The 23,708-nt window shown below is 37.5% G+C and overlaps 1 protein-coding gene across 1 annotated transcript in view; it reads left to right on the forward strand.

Moving 5' to 3' along the window:
• LOC105233722 (four and a half LIM domains protein 2) overlaps positions 1-23,708 on the forward strand; it is a 248,612-nt gene that overhangs the window by 64,858 nt on the left and 160,046 nt on the right. Inside the window, exon 3 of the mRNA XM_049459497.1 lies at positions 19,449-19,534. Within this exon, the coding sequence (XP_049315454.1) occupies positions 19,449-19,534 (86 nt within the window). The remainder of the gene's footprint in view (positions 1-19,448; positions 19,535-23,708) is intronic.

Raw genomic sequence — 23,708 nt, forward strand, 5'->3', positions numbered from 1 at the left:
AATATACGGGCCTACTATACATAGATCTCACATCCCCGCAGCCTATATCGCAATCAAATCATATTATCACAAAAAGAGTAGATGAAAATAATAAAACCATCCGACGTGCTTGTGTTTTATGCTACGCTGAAGCAAAAAGAAAATTTAGTCGAAAGGAAGCAAGAAAGAATATCAAAACAACAACTTCGTACTGTCCGCAATGCCCCAACACTCCCCAATTGTGCATTGATTGCTTTCCAAAATATACACATCTAAAAAATTAATGTAAAAAATCCATGTAATTGGAGTTATCATATCCTAATTTTAATTTTCCAATATCTTTTTTATACTTTTTTTTCCGAAATATCGAATGAATTCCAATAAATTTTCAAAATTAAAAAGAACCTCCGAGTTTTTATTATAAAAACCGCAAAAATGAAGATATCTCTATGAAATTCGGACCAAAATTTAGGGCAAACATTAGGCTACTAGAAATACATTTAAAAAACCCTGTAGCGTCAACCAAAAACACATGACAATACCTAAGGCCAGACAATGCCTGTCGCACGAAAACGTGTAGCCATGGCACTCAATGTGTTAAGCATCTGGGGTCTCTACGGTGTGCTACACTGGAAGAGGTATCGATAGCGAGGCCACAGAATCTGTTAAAATTCGTGTTAAGTGCAGGCATGTGAAAGAATAACTACTCTTCATGAACCTAAAAACTGAGCTCCATCTGGTATCACAACATAAGTTAAAAAATAATAAAATAACAAATGTTTCTTTTAATTTTATATTTTATATATTTTTTTTTTAATTTCATGTAAACTATCCTTTTTATGTTCCATCGTTGTCCTCCTGAAGAATCCAATCTTCATATTTTCTGATGAACCATCGTTTGGCAGATAACAGTAAAGCCTTTTTGTTGATTTTTATCATTTTCTCGGCATTTAGGTTGTCAGTAAAGAGGTACAAAGTGCCGAGTTGTTTACGATCCGCCGAACAAGCCTATTGGTGGAAGTCGACCAGGCTCGCGTGAGAACAGAACGTGTCTATATAGAACATTTATCAGTAAAAATGACATTTTCAAAATCTCTATCAATATTCTTAAGCGCCCAAGCGAGTCGCTTTGTCACAAGTTTTTCAGTCAACAGAGGCTTCTTCATTGTGTTGCGCCATTTCAGATCATGAGTATGAAGAAGGGTTCGGATAGTTTTGTAAGATATATAATATAAACCTTTTGCCATTAATTTTGCTTGTCCTTGCCGCAGTGTTAAAGCAGGATTCCGCGAAAACAGATTCACTATTCTTTTTTCCTCTTTTTTGTTCACTTTTCCTATCGAACCACGTTCTGGTAAATCATCGACATTTTTAGCCACTATTTATCGCTGTTATCACTTCTGTACAAATGCCTTCGACTTTCTCATATATGTATTTAGCAGCCGCTGATTGCGAAATTTTGGAACCTTTCGGGTGGATGCAAAGGAACACAGCTTCGTAGCGTGAAGCGTACTTAGTATTCATGGCGTTTAACGTGATTCTCCTACAAAAAATCAACAACAACTGAACATTTGTTGACAATGCATCAAGGACAAAGTTTCCCTCTATCGGCTCGCGAAGAAATTAAAGCGAAATCTTTCATTAACTGTCGGTAAAGTCGACCACGCTCTTACTTGACAGACTGTATTTATAGTTTCGTGTTAACATTATTGACATCTTTTATTTCGGTCTGATAGCAAGTAAAAATAAAAAGGTAAATTCACGTAGATTCACACAAATCTTCGTGATTCCCTTTTTGTTCGATTCTCTGTCTATGTTGATGCTCATTATCGGTTAAATCTCACTTCAAGTTTAGCTGAGTTGTATGGAACCTATATATAATATATACATATATGTACATATGTATTAGTTTTATGCATATGCTTAACTTTCTCAGATTAGTACCAGATGGTAAATCGAAGTTGCCTTGAGTAGAGCAAGCAAAAATAGCAATGATTCAGCGCAAAGATTTTCAAATGGAGCTAATCTGTCATCTAAGAATATGTTAAACTGAAGAGCTTGTGTATCGCAACCACGTAGGTTAACAAAGTAAATAGTATTGAACTTCCGATTCCTACTTCCTTAAACTATTGAAAAAGTATATTGATACGATATCAATTGACCGATTGTTAGGACTATAATAAATTAAAATAAGAGAAAACGTTAACTTCCGCTGCACCGACCCATAATATCTTTCACAAGTAAAAAAGTTTCTTTGCAAGAACTTTATTTTGGTAGGTCAGTTTGTATAGCCGCTATATGTGATAGTGGTCTTACATAAACAATTTATTCGGAAACTATACTGCAGTCTTGTTTACTAATACGTACCGAATTTCGTGAGTATATCTTCTCGAATAATAAAGATTTCCATACAAAGACTTGCGTTGGAGCGGTCAGTTTGTTTGTCAGCTTCAAATATAGCTGTTCAATATCCGTAGTTCCGTTAAAGAAGCAACTTCTTGGAGAGGTCTGCAAAATTTCCGGCCGATACCTGAAAAACCGAGGAGTTTGTTCGCATATATATAGACTTACAGACAGATGACTATGGCTAAAGCAACCCCACTGGATAAACCCCTTAGCAGGTTAGGTTAGGTTAGGTAAGATGGCTGATCAAAGATCCCACGTAGACTAACAATTAGTCTTTGGTGATGCCATTGAAAAGGAACTTCCGTGTTCGGACTTACAGATTGGCGAAACGCTTTGTAGCCAATACATAGTTACACAGACGCTTAACTTCAACACCCGCCAGTTCGGTGGGGTGTCCAAAGGTAAGCGTCCCCAAGTGTCTGAGTCTTGACCTCCCAAAAGCGGGACAGTCAAGTAGGAAGTGCTGGCTTGTTTCTACCGCATCTTCTTCTAAACAGTTTCTGCAGTCGGCATCCATTCTTAACGCATGTAGGCCAATAGGACAGTGGCCTGTTAAAAGACCCACTAACAATGAGAGGTTAGCCTTATTGAGGGCTAAGAGATCATTGGATCTTCGACGATCTATCCTGGGCCAGAAGGCTTTTGCAACCGTACAGGTGCCGGTGCTGGCCCAGCGTTGGACGAGCATCCGCGTGGTCCAGCTATCTAGTAGTAGACCACAAGAAGAAACAGGAGCACCGATCCGTTCCCATTCTACCGGTAATGATTCTAGGGTACCTTTCCTTGCTAACTCATCAGCTTTGCAATTGCCTGCAATTCCGCTATGGCCCGGTACCCACACCAGTCTAATCACAAAAACTCCAGCTGCTAGAGATAACGACGCTAGACATTCTTCGACCAACCCTGAACGCACTGCGAATGAGTCCAAGGCTAATATAGCCGCTCTACTATCTGAGTGAATAGTCACTTCTCTGAAGGTGGATGTACTCCGTAGCAGCAAATCAGCTGCTACCTTGATGGCTGCGACCTCAGCCTGGAATACACTACAGTAGTCGGGAAGTCTGAAACAGGAGTTGATGGAGAGCTCCCGACAGTAGACCCCCCACCAACCTTCCCCCCCCCCAAGCTTTGACCCATCCTTGAAGCTTGCTGCCCCCTCCTCCAACGGCTTCTTCCCACCCACATCTCCCTCGTCGGTATATGGGCAGAGAAGGAGCCGCCAGAGTTCGGTATGGCGAGTCCATGATCCAGATGATCCGGTATGCAGTCAAAGTTTGTAAGGATATCTGAACGACCAGATGCACGTTCCCTTAGCAGGATCCTATATATATTTTATAGGGTTTCCGAAGTTTCTCTGATGATTCTTTCTGGGTGCTAGTGGGAAATTTAATATACCTTTTTAGGAGCATACAAAGAACTATTTTACAAAAGATTGTACAGAATTCCCAAACTAATTAAAAATTTCGAAATTCGATTGTAAAAACTTGCGAATCATAGCAAAAGACACCGAAGTTGATATTTTTTAAGATATTGTTATTGTTTTCTGTTTACTGAACCTTCTTATAATTTTATCTAACCTAGTTATGTAATACAAAGTCTAAAGCTCAAACTGTGTTACTGAATGACACCAATTTCGCTGGAAGAAAATATGCTTTTGTGTGTTTATGGTGTTAGAGCATTAATTGTTGTTCTGGTTTAGTACTAGAACTAGGACTAGATTTACTAAGAAATTCATTGTGATGCTCTTTTGAAAATTTATACATATACATAGCTACATATACTTGAGGGGAACAGAAATTGTGAGACTAGTTTGACTGGCTCAGCTGGTTGAGAGTACCATTAACTCGTCTCGGAGTTTTGTTGTTGCTAGACTTGAGTCTATGCGCTTTTTGTTTTTTGTGCTTGAATTTAACACGAGCAAAAATCATGATTCGCTAAATGCTTTGTGATCCGGAATTCTTTGCTGTTTGCTTGCCGTCCAGCGCTTGTTGTTGTGTGGAGTAAAATTGCGGGGGTTTCCAATTTGGTGTGCAACAAAAACAACTATCGACTGTTAATTTAATTCACATTTTTATTGCTAATTTTTGCTATTTTTTCTATAATACAAATGCCGTCTTAAGTGTTGTGCTGGAAATGAAATCTAATCAGGTGAAAAAATTCAAAGTAAACATATCGTCATTTCGCAGAGCGTAGCCGCTTTCGCTGTAAAGTTGTCTTTATACCCTGAACAGGGCATATTAAGTTTGCCACGAAGTTTAATACATGAAAGGAAACGTTGAAGACCCTATGAAGTATATACAAGTATGTACATATGTAGTGTAAATGATCAGCGTGAGAAGCTGAGTCGATTAGCCCTGTTCACCTGTCTGTCCGTTTGATATACGCGAACTCTTCCCTCAGTTTTTGAGACATCGATCTGAAATTTTGCACACGTTTTTTTCTCCCCAATAAGCGGCTAATTTGTCGGAACAGCCGATATCGGACCAGTATAGCGTATAGCTGTCATACAAATTAATCGATCGGAATCAAGTTCTTGTATGGAAAACTTTCACATTTGACAATGTATCTTCACAAAAGTTGGCACAGGTTATTTTCTAAGGCAACAATGTAATCTCCGAAGAAATTGTTCAGATCGGCTTACTATAACATATATCAGTCATACAAATTAATCGATCAGAATCAAGTGCTTGTATGGAAAACACTTTTGTTTGACGATATATCTTCCAGAAATTTGGCAGAGATCAGTATCCAAGGTAACGGCACAATATTCGGAAAAATTGTTCAGTTCGGGCCGCTCAATATATGGCTGTCATACAAACTGACCGAACTTGATCAAAATCAAAATCAATTAATTGTTTTTATATTTGTGAAGGGTATTATACTTTCGGTTCGATCGAAGCTAACTTTTTTTTACTGATTTCTTTGTCATCTCCGTCAATAATGAATTATTATTGCCATTAATGATTTGTTGTGTGTATGTGACGTAAATTGATGATGCTTGAACTTGCAGTTCTTTTATTTTTGTTCATTCACATCAAAAAGTAATTCGCGCGTGTTGTTGTTTTCTTAGTTTTATTTTGTTTGATGAAAACGAATCTGTAGAGTACATTAGAGAACACAAAGCATTAGAGGGCAGGAATTATGATGATCGTTCACATTTCTTAGGTTTTCTCTTTTTCGCATCGTAACTAAGCATTATAAAGGGTTATCCATTTCGAGGTTCCTTATTATTTTTGAAGAAAAAACACAGAAACTTCAAATTTAATGGGGAATGTTTATTATTATTCGAAAGAATATTATTTGGCCTTTATTTCTTGAAGATTATCTCTTTCAAATATTGGCCGCGCATACGTCTCAGATGGTCCATCCCATGAGTTCAATTTTCGATGATTCGTCGAGCATTTCGACTGATAACTAGCGAATGATACGAGTGATGTTTTGTTCCAAGGCTTCAATCGAAGCGGGATAGTTCGCATGGGAATTTAGAACTTATATATCCCCACAGGAAAAAAGCTAACGGTGTGATATCACATGATCTTGATGGCCAATCGACCGGCCCAAAACGTGAAATTATCAGCTCAATGAAATGTTGTCTCCATAATAATGGATAAATCCATTGATTGATGCTATGTGTGGGAAGTGGCGCCGTCTTGTTGAAATCAAATGTCGCCGAGATCACGAGCTTCAGTTGCAAGCATCAAATAATCGGTTATCATAGCGCGATAAGGGTCGCCATTGACAGTTACGTTCTCACCGCCATCATTTTTGAAGAAAAATTGACCGATGATTCCACTGGCCCACAAATCACACCAAACTGTTGTTTTACTGTTTGAAATGGCTCTTGCTCTTCTTCAGGTTGCTCTTCGCCCCAAATCGACTCTCCACGGTCTTTGTGTATGATCGGTGCTACAGTTGCTATATTTTCTTCATTGCATGCTGGACGTGATCTATTCAGTCGCATTTTATCCAATAATGAAAGCTGGGTCTCAAGATGGATGATGGTTTTGCGAATGTTACGCTCAGTAGGCCGATTATGTTGATCAAAAATAAAATTACATCTTTTCACGACTCACGCGTATTCTGTCAAAAATAGGCTATTCAAAAAACTACCTCGACTTGGATCACCCGTTAACTTCTGTATAAAATTATGTTCTATTTTGATATGTAAGTCTGTAAATATTAACTTAGATAATGTGGTTTAGAGTTAAATTATAATTTTCAGGCCGCACGAACGAGTTCGGAATTTAGTTATCGAATAGTCGATAGAAAAATCTATTTTCAGTGACTAGTAGAAGAGTTCATTGTCAAATAAAACTTCAAGATTCTTAAACTAGGTGATTTTTTGTAATAAATAATTTCCATTGGACCCCTTGTCTTGAAAGAATTCTTGAGCCTTGAGAATATCACATGAAAATAACAATTATTCAATCGTTTCATATTTAAATGTACGTCAGTTGCTTGTTCGATTTGCCAGTTTTCATGATTTGACAACTAATTACTAACTGACAGCTTCTATGAGGACTTTTGACGGTTTGCAACATAACGCTTCGTTAAAATAAATAAGTGGAAATAAATTTATATTACATATCTAATTATTTTCGCATAAGCCATATTGCTTAAGAAATATTATTTATCTTTATATATATAAATCTTCTGACCGTGTGTTTGCATTTGAACTGCTCCTAAACGGATGGACCGATTTTGATGAAATTTTGTGTGTATGTTCAAGGAGATTCGAGAATCGTTTAGATTTACAATTTGGTCCACTGGAAAATGTTTTTTAAATTATTTTTTCATTTTTAATCAATTGTTAATTTTGGAATGTTTGACCGATAGATGGCGTAGGCGGGTCCTCTAGTTATATATAAAAATAAATGATAACTATGTATATAAGACAATTTGATACGTATACATTTGCATATATGTATGTACATATGTATAAATTTATTTGAGCTTCTCCTCCTTTCGTTCAGTTCATCGGCGATCTTTGCGCCCGGCGAGCATCTGCTGAGCGCCGCGGTCCCAACACCAATCATGTGGAAACGACGACGTTCAACACGGTGAGATCATTTTCATTTTCGATTGTTAACTCTTTTTGCTTTCGTTGCTGTGATTATTGTGCCCACATGAATAGCTGCTGTGGTCGCTTTTATTGCCATAATTTTTTTTAACTTTTTCCTATTTTGTTTACTGTCATATAAAATTGTCATCAGAAATTAGTTTCTCGTAATTTTCTATTTTTGCACTTTGCTTTACAAAAAAGATGGAAAAATATGACATGTGCAAAATAATTATCTAACTCATTGGAAATTGTAACAATTATTATTAATTATACAATTTTTTACATACATTTCTATTATAAATGCATTAACGGATGTACATACATGTATACTTTTACAAGCATGTGTATAAACATATGTAGGTGTGGTAATACTTATAATATGTTAGGTATTTATATGCATATAAGACATTTTTATATATTTTAACGTTTAAATTTATCCTCTCTTCCATGACCAGATTTACCTTCATTCTGCTATTTTCCATTCTTCCATGCCTTGTTTTTATACTCCCGGTACATGTTGCTCAAGAGTGTTATACTTTTCTTTCTCTAACGGTTGTTTATATCAATTAGAACTAATCGAGATAGATATAAGGTTATATATGCATATATAAATGACCAGATTGGCGAAAGGAGCTGAAATCCGGGTGACTATCTGTCCTTCCGTCAAACAGATGATTTAAGTCGAGTCCTGAGTAAAATTTATATATCATATCTTGATGAAGCTTAGTATACTACTATGAGCAAATAATTTGCGTTGCGAATCAAGTTTAATGTATTCAATTGACTCAAAACGGTTTCCGAAACTCCGAAGAATCAATGCAGTATGCGACGGTGCTTTATCGTAGTGTAAAAACCAAAAGTTGTCGGCTCATAATTCCGGCGTCGTTATATGAATAGTTCGCGCAAACGTCGCATAACACTCAAATAGTATTCCTTGGTGACAGTTTGACCGGTCGGAATTAATTCGGAGTTCCCACATCTCGATAATCGAAGAAAACCGTCAACATAACGTTGATTTTTGCCCTGTTCAACTTAATTTTCATCTTCGGATCACTTTTGCCGCTATATTTGGCCGACTGATCGTCTGTTTCCGGATCGTAAGCATTGATCCAAGACTTTTCACCAGTAAAATACTACGTTTCATGACATCATGGTAATCGAAAAGCATTGCTTCATAGACGTTAAAGCGACGCTATTTTTCGCAAAAATTCAGTGATTTTGGAAGCAATACTACTTTTACTTTTGTTAGGCCCAAATGATCTTTCAAAATGGTTTTCACCAATCCTTGCGATATTCCAACGATGCTAGTAAAGTCTCTGACTATTAATCGTCAATTCTCAAGCACCAATTCCTTTATTCGATTCGGCACCAGAGATTTAATTCCGAACACAAAATTTAATGGAACTGTTTTGAGATATTGATATTAGAGATGGACGGAATCGGACCATTGCCACTCCCATAAAATGCTATACCTCCCAATAATATATATTTTATTTCGGTACAATGAATCCAATCAAGCACTGGACTCTATAGGATCCGGAATCAAACTTGAACAATTGTTGTGACATCGCCCACATTTGCGAGAAATATTATATCTCAGGTGCCTAGCAGTGCCTTTAACGCTTTTTTTCGGAAATCTAAAAATTATCAAAATGCCCAGATACTGAAAATGTGGACCTAGTGCTTGTGGTCAAATTTTTCACGAGAATGTTAATATAAAGAACTGAAAGTATTTCCTCGGCTTTGATTCTTGCTGACTGCGAGTGTATAAAACCATCGGTTACATTCGAACTTAGCCCTTCCTTGCTTGTAAGTATTTCGTAAGCTCTCTTCGTATATTTTTCCTTAGCATATTCTAATAAAACTTAGTTAGTATTAACCTTTCCCATTAATATATGTAGGTAATCTGAAAAAAATAGGTCATGACTTACAAATTAGCTGAATTTATAAGTAACTCCGATTTGGATACAGACATAAAATTAATAGTGATGAATATTTACATTTAATCAAACGAGTTTTAAGGTGTGTTGTTATTAAGTTAATTTAATTAAAAGACCCGTTTGATTCTGAATGAAAGTACTAAGGTCAATGATTGAAATACTTATATGAAAGAATGAGATATGATTGAAAGAGCATATGATTGTGGCACGTAATGTCATAAGCGAAATAATGAGGAGAAGATGACATGAAAAACCTGCCAAATTTGTTTGTAAATTGAAACAAAGATATGGATAGATAGATATCGGACATTATATGTACAAGACTCCAGTGCGTATGGTTGATTTTTTACCGAACATAATCAATCTGTGATGTCTGTTATTGAAATTCGGAGATAGTCTCTTCCTAATAACAATGTATACCCATGTCAAAAAGACGTAAAATTGGATACTTTTTCTAACAGAGATTGAATTTCTAATTTTTGAGTTGTAATTTATTTCATCTAATGAAAAAAATGTGCCGTTAGGACCTTCTCCAGGAATAAACGAATAACTGTGCAAAATTTCACGACCTTCTGTGCTGCAATTTTATGTTGTTTTGTAATTAACGATAAAAAGTGGATAATAGTAACGCTTTCACAACAATTTAATCTTGTTTATGTTCATGTTTGAAATTTTGGCCTTAACTACTCTTCTTGTCGAAGAAGGTGTGTTTGCAATCAAACTTTTAGATACAGTTGAAAGCAATAAAAATGCAACGCTGCAATTATTGCAAGACAACGACAAATTGAAAAGTTACTCATTTCTAGTAACCTTCGATATCGGGTCACTATAGCATAGCTGCCATACAAATGATCAAATATAGAGTGGTCCATTTCGAGGTTTCCTACTTTTTTTTTTTAAGAAAAAACACAGAAACTTCAAATTAAATGGGGAATGTTTATTATCATTCGAAACAACATTCTTTCGCATTTATTTTTTGAAGCTTATCTCTTTCAAATGTTGGCCGCGGCTATATCTCATCCGTTGAATCCAAATTTTCTAGCGCTGGTTCGAGCATTTCGGCTTGTAACTGGCCGCGTGGTGTTTTGCTCCAACGTCGGAATCGAAGCGGGATTGTCCGCATAGACTTTAGACCTTACAAGTACATATTGCCTCAGGAAAAAGTCTAACGGTGTAATATCACACGATCTTGGTGGCTAATCGACCGGCCTAAAACTTGAAATTATCTGCTCACCGAAGTGTTCTCTCAATAAATCAATTGATTGGTGCGAACTGGGACGTCTTGTTGAAAACAATTGTCGCGAGATCACGAGCTTTTAATTCAGGCATTGAATAGTCGGTTATTATGGCGCGATAACGATCGTTATTCGGTCGGATACGTTTTTGACATACTCGTTGAGCCAGATATGGATCTTATCTTTAAACAAAATTTGACTTGAATACGTCGGATCTTCTTGGAACTTTTTAAGAGCCCATAGAACTAAGCGATGTCTCTTGTACACTTCGAACTTAAGATCTCGACGTAAAAAGCGAAAAATCGTTCCATACTATACATCAGTCAGAGTTGTTGCGGGTGGCGCCGAATAGACTCCCTACGGTCTTGAAAGCACAAGAACGGGAAAATTACTCTTGATTGCGTATTTACCACTCGCTACTGTAGGCGCAAACTCACATACGAAAAACTGTTAAAGGTACTCAGCCCGAAGGATTTGTGCACTGCAGGGCTCACGCCATTTCAAATGGAGATGGGTGCTTCACTGAAAAGTAAATATAGGCACATTTTTGCACTTAAACATATAAACATACACTTGAGTGTAGAAAAAAGTGTGTGTGTGTGTGTGTGAAAGTACTTAGAAAGGGGACCACGCTACGCCAAGAACTTGGAGCATGCGCCTACGCTTTAACTTCAATTAACTGCACTGAATTATGAAACAATGTTTTTCTACACACGTTTCTTGCTGCTGGTTGTTGTTGTTGTTTTTATGCCTTGTACATATTTTTAATAGCTCTTTGCAACAAGAAAATGCAGTGACGGTTGCGAGTGCACTTGGCAAATAGGCGCAAGCAAAAGCAACACATGAATACATAGATGTGTTAGTGTACTTGTATGGATTTGTGTACGTGTATATATGTATATGTACCCAACATACATATATAGTACATATGCATTTATACATGTATGCATAGGCATAACTGCATTTATTTATAGCACAGGGCCCGTTGAAAGAACATTGTCATGCTTGCCTCAGCTAGTGAGTGAGTCACGCCCAAAAAGTGGGTCATCGATTTGGCACGAGCTTTAAATGTTACACATGCTGGCTATGTCAGAGCCCAAGACAAAAATAAAAGCAACCACAACACTGCGCCTAACGAGCAGCAATGTAGTGTCGAACAAACTTACAAACTGCTTACAGCCAAGTACAATTGCGGCAACATTTTACAATAAAGTGAGAACGCTGGTAAGAATGCTGGTTGCACGTGCAACATAATGCAGGCGAAACGAATTAAACCAAAGCATTGCAACGCCGTGCAGAAGTTTTGCAACTCCAGCGATGGAGAGGAGGTACTATGACATAAAGAAAAGTTGAGATATACTAAATGACTGCTGTGAAAGGTATTTATTTTCGAATTTGGATTTGGTGCTGTAACAAATTGGTTATTTGGATTTTGCAATCTTTTTCTGACTAACGAGTTTCTTAATAAAAGCGCTATGGTTTGGGATATCTATGAAAATAGATTTGTATGGAACTGAAATTCTATTGCTTGGTCACCACGGGCACGCTTGCAGAAGTTCAGACGCTGAACCCTATTTTCGACGATTTTCAAGCATAAACCAGCCGATATTGCTGCAATATCACGTTCGATATTCGTACGAAGTTCATCAATCGTCGCTGGCTTGTTGGCATAGATCATAGACTTGATGTAGTCTCACAGGAAATAGTCTATCGGCATTAAACCCCACGACCGAGACAGCCAATTGATTGGGCCATTTCGTGAGATAAAACGTTCACCAAACTTGGTTTTTAATAAAACGATTGGGACATTCGCTGAATGGCTTGAGGTGTCATTCTGTTGGAAGCACATACTGTACAAGTCCGCATCCTCTAATTCGGGCCAAAAATATTCAGTTATCATTACGCTGTAGCGATTCCCCTTCACAGTCTTCGGTCTTGGTCATCACGGAAGAAGTACGGCCCAATGACGCCGCCGCATATTTTGCTTACTGACGAAGCTATTCAGCCAGAAATGAGCCTCATCACTGAAAATGATTTTTCGATGAAAATCCGAATCATTTTTAAGTTGTTGCTCAGCCCAATTCAAGAACATACGAGGCATGCGACGGTTCTGATTGTCAAGCGGTTTCAGTTCTTGTGTCAATTTGATCTTGTTAGAATTTAGGTCACGATCTTTTCGCAAAATTCGCCACATCGACGTCACAGATATGCCCAACGCTTGAGAACGACGTGTGATGGACTGATTTGGGTCTTCTTAATTGTTGATCTGACAGGGCGATTATGACGACCATAAATTGGACGAAGCGCTCTTAAAGTTGAGGTCATTGACTCCGAATTTTGGTAGTAAATTTTAATAATTTCGACGACTTAGATCGTATATCTTTCCATGATGAAAAGGCAAACTTTACTGAAGAGAAATCTCAAAAGAACGGTAAGAATATGGCAGGTCAACCTCTTCTTATTCTTTATTTGCGTAGATGGTCTTTCCAACGGAGGGAAGGTCTCCCCAAGCGAATACTATGTCGAAAACTTTCAGAGTTGGAAACTAACACCTGTTAGCCTGCTGGTTCCAAGATAGGCGGAATTTTCTATGACTTCGAAGTTAAGAGTGTCAACAAGGACGTGGGAATCAAGCCGCTGTTGCTACGACTGTTTGTTTGATGACAGGAGATATTTCGTCTTGCCCTGGTACATCAGACCCATCTTATTTGCTTCTTTGTCCAAACTTGTCATCGGCGTACGCCAGCAGCTGTACACTCTTATAGTAGATAGTAACTTCTTTATTTAGTTCACGATAGGGAGTCGCCTTGTCTGAAACCTCAATAGGTATGGAGCAGCTAGGAGAGGTCCTTCCCAGTTTACAAAGCCGTATTAATTTTGCGGGGATACCAAAGTCAGACATACCGACATAAGTAAAGGGAGCTCCTTTTCGTGCTGTCAAAAGCAGCTTCGAAATCGACGAAGAGGTGGTGAGTGTCGATTCTCCTTTCACGGGTCTTTTCCAAGATTTGGCGCATGGTGAATATCTGGTCAGTTGTTGATTTTCCGAGCCTAAAGTCACACTCATAAGGTCCAATCAGCTTGTTGACTGGCTTGTTGTGGGCTTTACTCTTTTACATACATACATGTGTACATATATGTAATCCTCGATTGAACCTTATATGCGATGTTTAGGAGATTTATCCCACACTTAAATTCCAGTCGACGGGCATGCTTTCGTCCGACCATATTCTACAAAGAAGTTGATGCATGCTCTTTATCCAGTTTATCCAAAAGACAATGAAACCCTTTACATTTGTTGCATCGAAGCTTGGAATACCCTTCATAACTAAAAAAGTTTCCATATAAGAACTTGACTTTGATCGCTCAACTATAGTGGTCCGATATCGGCGGTTCCCACAAAGACATGGTATATAAGTCTATTTAAGCATTAACTCTATAAAATATATGTACGTAATAGATTTGAAGTCAAATTATATAAAAAAGTAGGTATGTGTTTGAAAACTCAGACCTTATTTAAGTTATATATAAAATAACGAGAATTTGTGTGATGATAGAAAATTACACAGAAAAGTACACTAATAATTTTTTTACTTCGGAATTTTTTTTATTAAATTTAAACAAATTTTTTTAATAACAAAAATTATTACTTTTTTTTATAAATTTCTTTAATTGCAATCACCTGTTGGTAACACTTATATCATTTAATCACTACCTAGTGGCAACACCTTCACTTATGTCAAACTTCCGCCATCATTTAAACAGTTCAAGTTGAATTTCCGCGTCGCGAGTGAAAATTTAGTTCAAAATAGTGATTTATTTTAGTTTTTTCAGAAAATGTATTATTCTGTTTACTTCATGGTTATTTAGTGTGTTTTCTATCCTAAAAAAGTGAAATATATTTCCCATCAATGTTATTTAATGTATGAGTAGTGAAAATATCCGTGTCTCGTATAAGCAGGCGCAGTCGGTTCGCGAAAATGCAACAAAAATTGTATCTTCCTTTGATTTGCTGTTCAAACATTGCAGGTAAACTCTTTCGAATTTAGAAATTGAGACATTTAACCACAATTAACTCTTTCCAAATCGTTAATGACTGCATGAGGTACTTTTCAGCTGTGGCTGGCTGTGCCCAGCGGAGCCCTACTTTTCTTTCGTTCTTGCACGAAGCGTTCAAATAACAGTGCCACCTACTTGTGGCTTTATCAAATTTTTACTTATTAGTAGTGCCTTTTAAAATCAGCTGAGATCAATTCGAATGCATTCCTGACATACTCAATTATTCACAAATAGATGGTGCTAAAAATTGTTTGTGTGAAAAGTGATGAATCAAATGCTCTCACACTGACACATATGGTTCAGCTCGTTGTAGTTGTTGTAGCAGCAGAATTAACAGTTCTTGGCCAGATAAAACTGCGGGTCCGTTCCGGTTACATAGACCCGACTGTCGTGGGAACGGTGCCTCAGTTCCTCATACTCCGTCGTTTCCTCCTTAGGACTTCTTTCTAGTTAGAACTTAACGAGGCCTTTCCAACATACTCAGTTATAAGTTCAGTTTCCAAACTTTTCGCCTGAAGAAATATACCATTTCTGGTTTCTTTAAATTCTTTATTCTTGTGTGTGCACGTGTAAGTACATACAGACAAAACCAGCCATGCTTAGATAAATACATATGGACAAATAAGTAGGCAAACGAGCACATAACGGGCGACATTTGAACAAAAGCTGAATTCAGATCACAAAACTTGCATGAAACATACGCTTTTGTAAAGTTCGGACAGACTGTCAGGCGACTGAAAGTAACCAATTTCAACAACGAGCAACGAGTATGTTTTTGGACGGATTTCAGCCGCAAACGAGAAATAAAACCAAAGCGCAACGAGCAAATAATATTCATGCCACATACATAAGTGGATATGTATGTATGCATGTGTGCACCTATGTATGTGTGGGCATGTATGCATGTGGTTAAGTAAAAGCGTTGGCATATTAACACAAAATAAATGCACTCGTTGAGGAAGGTCGCTTGGTCGGACTTGGCGACAGGATGTGGCAGCTGCAAAATGTGCCAGAATTGTCAACGTGGGATTTCATTGTTACTAGAACAGCATCAGCAGCTATAAAAAGCGAGGTCTATTCTCCAACAAAAAAAAATCATGTTTTCAATGCACATGAATGTGCACGCGTATGTAGTTGTATTTGTGAAATATGAAATCATTGCTCGGTGTTGTTGCAATTTTCTGCTGCAGTTGGTGTCACAATCGGTTTCGTTTCATGCATTGTTTTCGTTGTAACTGCATGCCGCATTAATTAATCATATCGCATAGTATTTAGTTATATAATACTCGTACTCTGCCCGACAGAGTTTTTCTACACACGTGATAGTAATTTTTTTTACCATAGAAGCTTGAAAAAAGCATGAATAGTGTTTTTGTCACAGGGCAGCAAATTGATATTTTTAAATTTTCTTTTGTAAATATGTAGTAGAGTCACTTGAATGTTATATGTTTGTTATATGAGGGCGAGGTCAAGTTTTCGTCCAATTTTATCCATTTTACACATAGAGATACACTGTTATCAATAAAACACGCTCTCTCATTTTCATTGAGATAACTCATACTTATATTGGCCGATATATGCGGTGTAAAGTCACCTAGAAGTTCGCAAAGCGTAGTGTTAGATATGTATATGGGGCTAAGGGAAATATTGACGCGATTCAACTGACACATCACTGTCAGGAAGGGATTCTTTCTGCATTTCAACTATAAATTTAACACACTGACCAAAATTTCCGATTAAAAATCAACTAGGGGTGCTGAATTCCAAACATTCGGTACTCAGTGGCTTGAACAGTTTCTGTTGGATTTGGACAATTTATAGTCATAAGATGACATACGCTAAAGGTATTTTTTGTGCAAAGTTTTATCCCGTCATTTTAATAGCTTCTGGCCTTGCACAATAAAAAGGAAAAAGTCAGTTGGAATTTAAAATTGTGTTATATGCTAAGTAGCCGTGGTTGCAGTCGGATTTCGTCCATTTTACTACTGTGTCATAAGAATGTTACCTGCCGAATTTGGTTGACATCGGTCCGGCAGATCCTGAGATATGTGATTTTACCTAAAAGTGGGCGGTGCCCATCGTCCAATTTTTTGCACCGACTTATATAAAGCCTTTTAATACCATCTCGGGCGTAGAATTTAATGTCTCTAGCGTATTTAATTTTTGATTTATCTCGCTTTTAGTAGTTTTTAAGAGTATCGTTAAATGTGGAGTCGGCAGGGTTGTCTTCCGATTTCATTGTCGATATAACTTTCTAGAAAAATTGCCTTCAGCGTTTTTGGTTATTGGGTTATTGTAGCTTTAGTAGTCTGGGAGTTATGTACATTAAACCTATTATAGGGCTACTTTTTCAAACTTTTTTACTCACAGGTTCCCCTTACACCTACGATCGCGGGTGCCAAGTTAGGGTTGTATATCTTAATTTAGTGCTTAGTTATGGTACTTTATACGTTTAATGGCATTTGTCGGCGTGGCAGTGATTCGATTTCTCCCATCTACTATCTCCGCGTTACTTACTTATTTTTACTAAGGAAGATGTTTACCAAGGTTCACCAATATATCTTAACGTTTCCTCACGTTACAAGGGTTTCAACTTTTCACCTCATCCTGGTCATACATATATAAACAACCCTATAGCGATTATTTTTAGGTGAATAAAGTGAATAAAACTATTATATTCTGTAGCAAAATGTTGCAAGAATAAAAAAATATGTTGAAAGGAAAGTGAACGAACTGTTGTCACTTGTTTGGTCTTCATTTAATTCATGTGGCCTTTTTTACTTAAATTTTCAGCTAAAATTCTTTAAATAGTTGTTTTTACTAGTCTTTAATCCTTCAGCTAATTCTGGTAGTCGCTAATTTCGCGGAATTTTACTAGCAATTCAGCACGATGACTAGCTACTGAATAACCTGGCCTCTGGTCGTTATTTAAATCCATACGGATATTTAAATAATATGCTTATGTACACTTTGACCTTTGTTGAAGGAGAAAAAATTAATCCCGGATCGCCAGCTTGGCTTCAGAAAATTTCATGGTACAATTGATAAATGCCACAGAATGTCATGGAATAAATAATAAATCCAAATATTGTTCAGAAGTTTTGTTTAATATCCGCCATTTATTTGATAAAGTCTGGCATCAATGCCTATGCCAAAGTCATTATTGCATAATCGGACGTTTTACGTCAGATGTCGTCATGCTAACTCGGAGCTGACACCCATACGCGCTGGTGCACCTCAAGACAGCGTTCTTGCACCTAATTTTCCAGTGATGAATTCTGACTTCACAATTACTTCAACCTATGCCGATAACACTGCACTGATGGCGTGGAGTAGCAATTCTATTGTCGCCTCCAGGAGACTGCAAACTCAATAGACCGCTCTAGAATCGTGGCTCACCAAATGCAACATTGGCATTAATACTGAAAAATCCATACAAGTGGTGTATACCCACACGAACGAATTATGTCCAGAATATCATGGACTTACAATTAATAAGAGACGTGGAGATATAAACTAAAACTGAATACAAACTCTAGTTAAGAGTTAACCAGATGTATTGCCTTCTAAGGTGAAGATCCCGCCTCAGTCTCAAAACAAGTAACTCATATGTATATAAAGCAATACCCAGACCGATCTGGTCATATAGAATTCAAATCCAGAGGAGTTCAACTGATTCAAATCTTAACAGGTCCTGACCCATGAATGGCTCTACTACATACGATTTTTAGTTAGCACTAACCTTCAAAAGGCGCTAGTATCAATTTGATACCTGATGGATCATTAATTTATCAATTATATGATTTTGAGTGAAACAACTTTTGTTATTACTTTTGATATTGCGCAAAAATGGATAAAAACGAATTTCGCGTGTTGATAAAATATTCCTAGTCTTCCGAGTAGACTGCACACGATGTGTCCACTCCATAGCGTGGAGAAACGCCCGAGCCGACTAGCAACATTACGACGTCTGTATTTTGTAATAATTTTTATTGATTACCTTGCCGCATTTGAAGAAAAAGGAAATTCTGTCTCACCATGACATGGCACGGTGTCACAAGTCATGGAAAACGATGACAAAAATCCATGAATTGGGCTTTGAATTATTTCCGCATCCACCGTATTCTCCTGATCTGATGCCCACCGACTATTTCCTGTTTTCAAATCTCAAAAGTATTCGCACTGGGAAGAAATTTTCGTCGCATAAAGAAGTGGTTGTCGAAGTTTAGGCCTGTTTTGAAGCAAAGGACAAATCGTACTAGAGAAATGGTATCGAAAAGTTGGAGGATCGCTACAATCCGTGAATCATCATTGAAGGAGACAATGTTGAATAAAAGAAAACGAATTTTGCTCAAAAAATTTATTTTACTACGGTAGACCGTGATTTTTTCGGACTGTAGTGGGCGCACCTAACATCCTCCAACGAGACGTCAAAATGCCTACTATAAAATGAACTGTAGAAGAATTTACTTGTCGTTCCCTTAGAGATGATGACGTACTTGTAATCCAAGTGCTGGGTAATATTTAACAATGTATGAGACTAAAATGGAGCTATCCTGTCGACGCGGTATATTTCTTAACAGTCGTGTAATAAGAATTCTGGTACATCATTTACGATTGGCCGTTGAGATCAATAATTTCCGGTATTATAAATCATAAGATTTCAATTCAAATATTCGGCAAATAATATTTCTTTAATTGCATTCTTTATTGTAGTTTAAAAATATTTTGTCTCACACTTTTACTTTCTCTTTTTTCACTTTGCAGGGGGTTGTTATACGAGAGGTGGACGACGGCGTACGCTGCGAACAATGCAAAACAAATTGTCCCGGTTTTGCAGCGCACGATTGGAGGTAAGCGCAACAACATGCCTATATACATATAATGTTTTAAGTCTTTTTATATACACACATGCAGACACTGAGTGCCACTGAGTGAGTTCTGTTTATGCAAACTAAATCTAATAGAATTACTTGCGTTCACTTTGCCCTGTACATTAGTCTCCCACACTAGCCTGTATGTTCATAGGCGAGTATGCCTCATTTCACTTACAGCAGCACACACATACATACGAACACACTTGTCACATTCGAGTAAGAGCTTGCAACGTTTCGCCTATACTGAGTGTTTCCATAACTTAATTTATGCCAACACTCAATTGACGTGAATAATTAAATATTGCACACAACACTTACAAAGAAGGCATTTAAAAGTTGCGACTTCATAAGCTGATGCATTCACTCACAAACAAATATACACTGATGCTTCGTGAGCATCAGGGAGAACATCATAAATGTTATACCCCTTCTTTTCATGAGAAAATGGTTACTGCCTCAGCAGCTGGTTTTGAAGAGCTCTTGCACTATTAAATACCAAAATCCTCACAGCTTCACTAAATATGGAGCACATACTCGTAAATATGAAATTAAAATTTTGCTGCCTCTGCTTTGTGGAGGGCGTAGAATACCAGTGTAGATGATTCGTTGACAAGGCAGCTATTTCAGAGATTACAAAATTTTAATGTGTAAAGGTCGTAGCATTGTTTTATGATTAATTTAAGAGCACGAACACATGTTAAAGGGAAAGGAGCTACTTATTGCTGGTTGACTTATAACGGGTGTCTTTTTGTTAGATATGCATGTGGTGTACAAAAAAGAAAGGTTACGACCAAGAGTTTAGCCTAAGTAGTTATAAAGATAAGGGTTTGTCATTATGTTTTGAAAATGATTTCTGGCAAGTAACCACCGGAACTGGCTCGCTCTAAAAAATTCGAGAGGCCAAATTTTCAACAACTTTTTGCAGCTGCTTTGCCTTGCTGTATGTCAGCAATAATGCGCCCAATATTCTCTTCTAAGACGCAAATTGTCTCGGCCGGGTTTAAGTGCGAAGACAAGAGACTTCACATAACCGGGCAAAAAGTCAAGCGGTGCTAAATAGCGCGATCTTTGAGGCTACATCACATGCCCGAGAGGCGAATAACGTGCTTACTAAAATTCTCCTTTAGTATTTTGATTGCCTTATTGGCTGCCGTATGGCATGCAGTTCTTATTGGGACTAAAGTTCGGTTAACATCCTCCAATCGCGAATTCTCCAGGCACTATAAAACCACGAATGACTGGTTTTATAGTGATCGTCAATGACTGTAATATTTTGAGCGGCGTTACTCTTGAAGAAATATGAATCAATGATACCCTTTGCCTCTAAAACACACCAAAGAGTGCCTTTTTGGCAGGGATAGATAGATTACCGCCCAAGCTATTCAAATACGGCGGCGAAGGACTGACACGGTGCATGCATCGGCTTCTTTGCAAGATATGTGATGAAAAGACTGAAATCCATCGTCAAAAAACTGATTGGATCTTGCAATCTACCACCGACCAGACTATCATCAAGCGCCATACCTTGGAAAAGACCCGTGAGAAAAGGATCCAGACACACCACCTCTTTGTCGATTTTAAAGTCGCCTTTTACAACATGAAAAGGATCTGCCGCAATGTCTGAACTTGATATCCCCGTTGATGTTGAGCAACACTAAAATCTCGGTCAGGAGCGAGAAGGATCTCTCCGAGCAGTTCGATACAAAGCTATATTTCAGACAAGAAGGCTCCCTATAGTAACTTCTTAAATCTAAAAATATAAAATAAGACGAACTGCAGAGCTAAATAGATAAAGTATACGTACCATCCTTTCTAAGAGTGTCCAACTCCTGTCGTCAAACAAATAGTCATCGCATTCGCGACTTGGCTCGCACCGCACTGTTGACAGTCATAACTTTACAGTCGTAGATAAATTCGTCTACCTTGGAACCAATATCAACACCAACAACAATATCAGCCAAGGAAGCTTATGCAGAATCACTTGTGCCAACGAGTGCTACCTTAGACTGAGTATACAACTGAAAAGTAAAGTCCTCTCTCGACGAACAAAGGCCAAACTCGACAAGTACTTCATCATTCTCGGGAAACGGTGGCATGGAAATAACCTCATCTGATGTGTCGGCCTTAGGAGTGTTCGGGAGAAAGATTTTGCGCAAGATTTATGGTGCTTTGTGTACTGGCAATGGCGAGTACCTCAGTTAATGGAACGATTAGCTGTACGAGATATACGGCGATATTGACAAAGAAGAATCAAGTGATAGTGGCTGCGTTGACTAGGTCATGTTGTGCGGATGGAAGTGAACACTTCAGCTTTGAAAGTTTTCGATTCAGTACCCGCGGGAGGAAGTAGAGGAAGAGGAAGACATGCACTCCGTTTGAGATATAAGTTAGAGAAGGACCTGGCTGCACTTGGTTTCTCGAATTGACGCCGAATAACGAAAAGACGACACGACTGGCTGTAGTTAATGCTATAACTGCATAAACCAGTTAAGAACAAAAACCAAACTGAGTAGAAATCTGGTAACCGCTGTAAAAAAGATTAACTTCGAAAGAAGCAAACCCTCATTAACAACCACAGGTTAAAAAGCCTTCCTTTACCTATGTATACCTCAGCGCTTAGTTTCTCTAGGCATCGTTTTCAGCTAATTTGTCTTTTGTTACCTCCCTCCAGTTCAAATAACTTTTGAAACGAATTTACAAAAGAGGTTATTTATAGTTTAAGAAGAAAACTTTATTAAGCATTTGAATAGCGGACAAATTTCAAATTTATCATCATATATATCATTTGATATCATATGATAAACGTTCTCTGAATTTTATTTACGATATGCTTGGCAATATTTACATTTAGCCACCACTGTAAAGCTTTCTAAGTAAAAGCTTCCACCGCTTGGCGTATGTTCACCAACAGATGACGCTGTGAAATGCTCAGTATTTGTAGTCGTATGAGTCAGTATAATTATACTTTATTTATAATTTAAATTATGTACATATATACATATGTTTTGTGTTTGTTTTTATTAAGCAAATTACCAATAACAAGTAAGAAAGGGCTCAGTTCGGGTGCAACCGAATATTTTATACGCTTGCCACTTGCAAGAATAAAAAACGCGAATCATTATACATGTCTAGTATATGGGACTTAGTGGTTGTATCAACCCGATTTTATCTATTTTTGCCAATACGACATACCATGAATGTGCCACATACTAATAATATGTTTTCTGAGGTTCACTAAGGTACCTCACATAGTCTTAACAATCATATGGAGTAAAGTCACCCGGATGTTATACGAAGGTTATTTCAAGTTTTCGCCCAGTTTTATCCATTTTAGGTACAAAGATATACTGTTTTCAATAAAACACGCTCCGCTTTATTTTTATTGAGCTAACTCACATATTGGTTGAAATATGCGGTTTAAAGTCACTCGAAAGTTCGAAAATCTTTGTTTTGGGTATATGGGAGCTAAGGATATTTTTGACCCGATTCAACCTATTTTGGACACACAGACATACCATTGTGAGGAAAGTGAGAAAAGGATTCTCTGTGGATTGCAATTATATATCTCATATATTGACCGATATTTTCGGTCTAAAGTCATCTATACAAGTAGATACTGGGGCACACGTACTCGTATTCAATACCTAGCGGCTGGAACAGTTTTGGTTTGATTTGGAAATGGAAACGCAAATGACTAAAGCGACTCAGCTCCTCAAGCTGATCATTTATCTTTAAATTGAATAGTGTTTTATTATACCCACTTCAAAAATTCCTTATCAATCACCTTTACATGAATACAGTGAATGAATTGTGAGTGTTTTATTCAGCCAGAGAACTCTGAGTAAAATTGGCTAATTTTACTTTTAGTGAAAGGAAATAACTAAATTTTCTAAATACACCTAAGCAAGCATTAAATTCTCATTACCACAGATTGGCTAATAAATTTGCTTCGACGCATAAAAATATTTTTAATTGCATGCGAAATAGTATTGGGTATATATTATATACTCACGTATGAAAGTAGTATTTTTCACGGTGCCACAACTAATGAAAACTAAATTTAGCTGCCTTCGCGTTCGGTATTTATCATGCCGCTGAATTATATCTGACATGAATTTGAGTAAATCAAGTAGCAGCCCAGCAGCACTGC

This window comes from Bactrocera dorsalis, chromosome 5, assembly GCF_023373825.1.
Source record: "Bactrocera dorsalis isolate Fly_Bdor chromosome 5, ASM2337382v1, whole genome shotgun sequence".
NCBI lineage: Eukaryota > Metazoa > Arthropoda > Insecta > Diptera > Tephritidae > Bactrocera > Bactrocera dorsalis.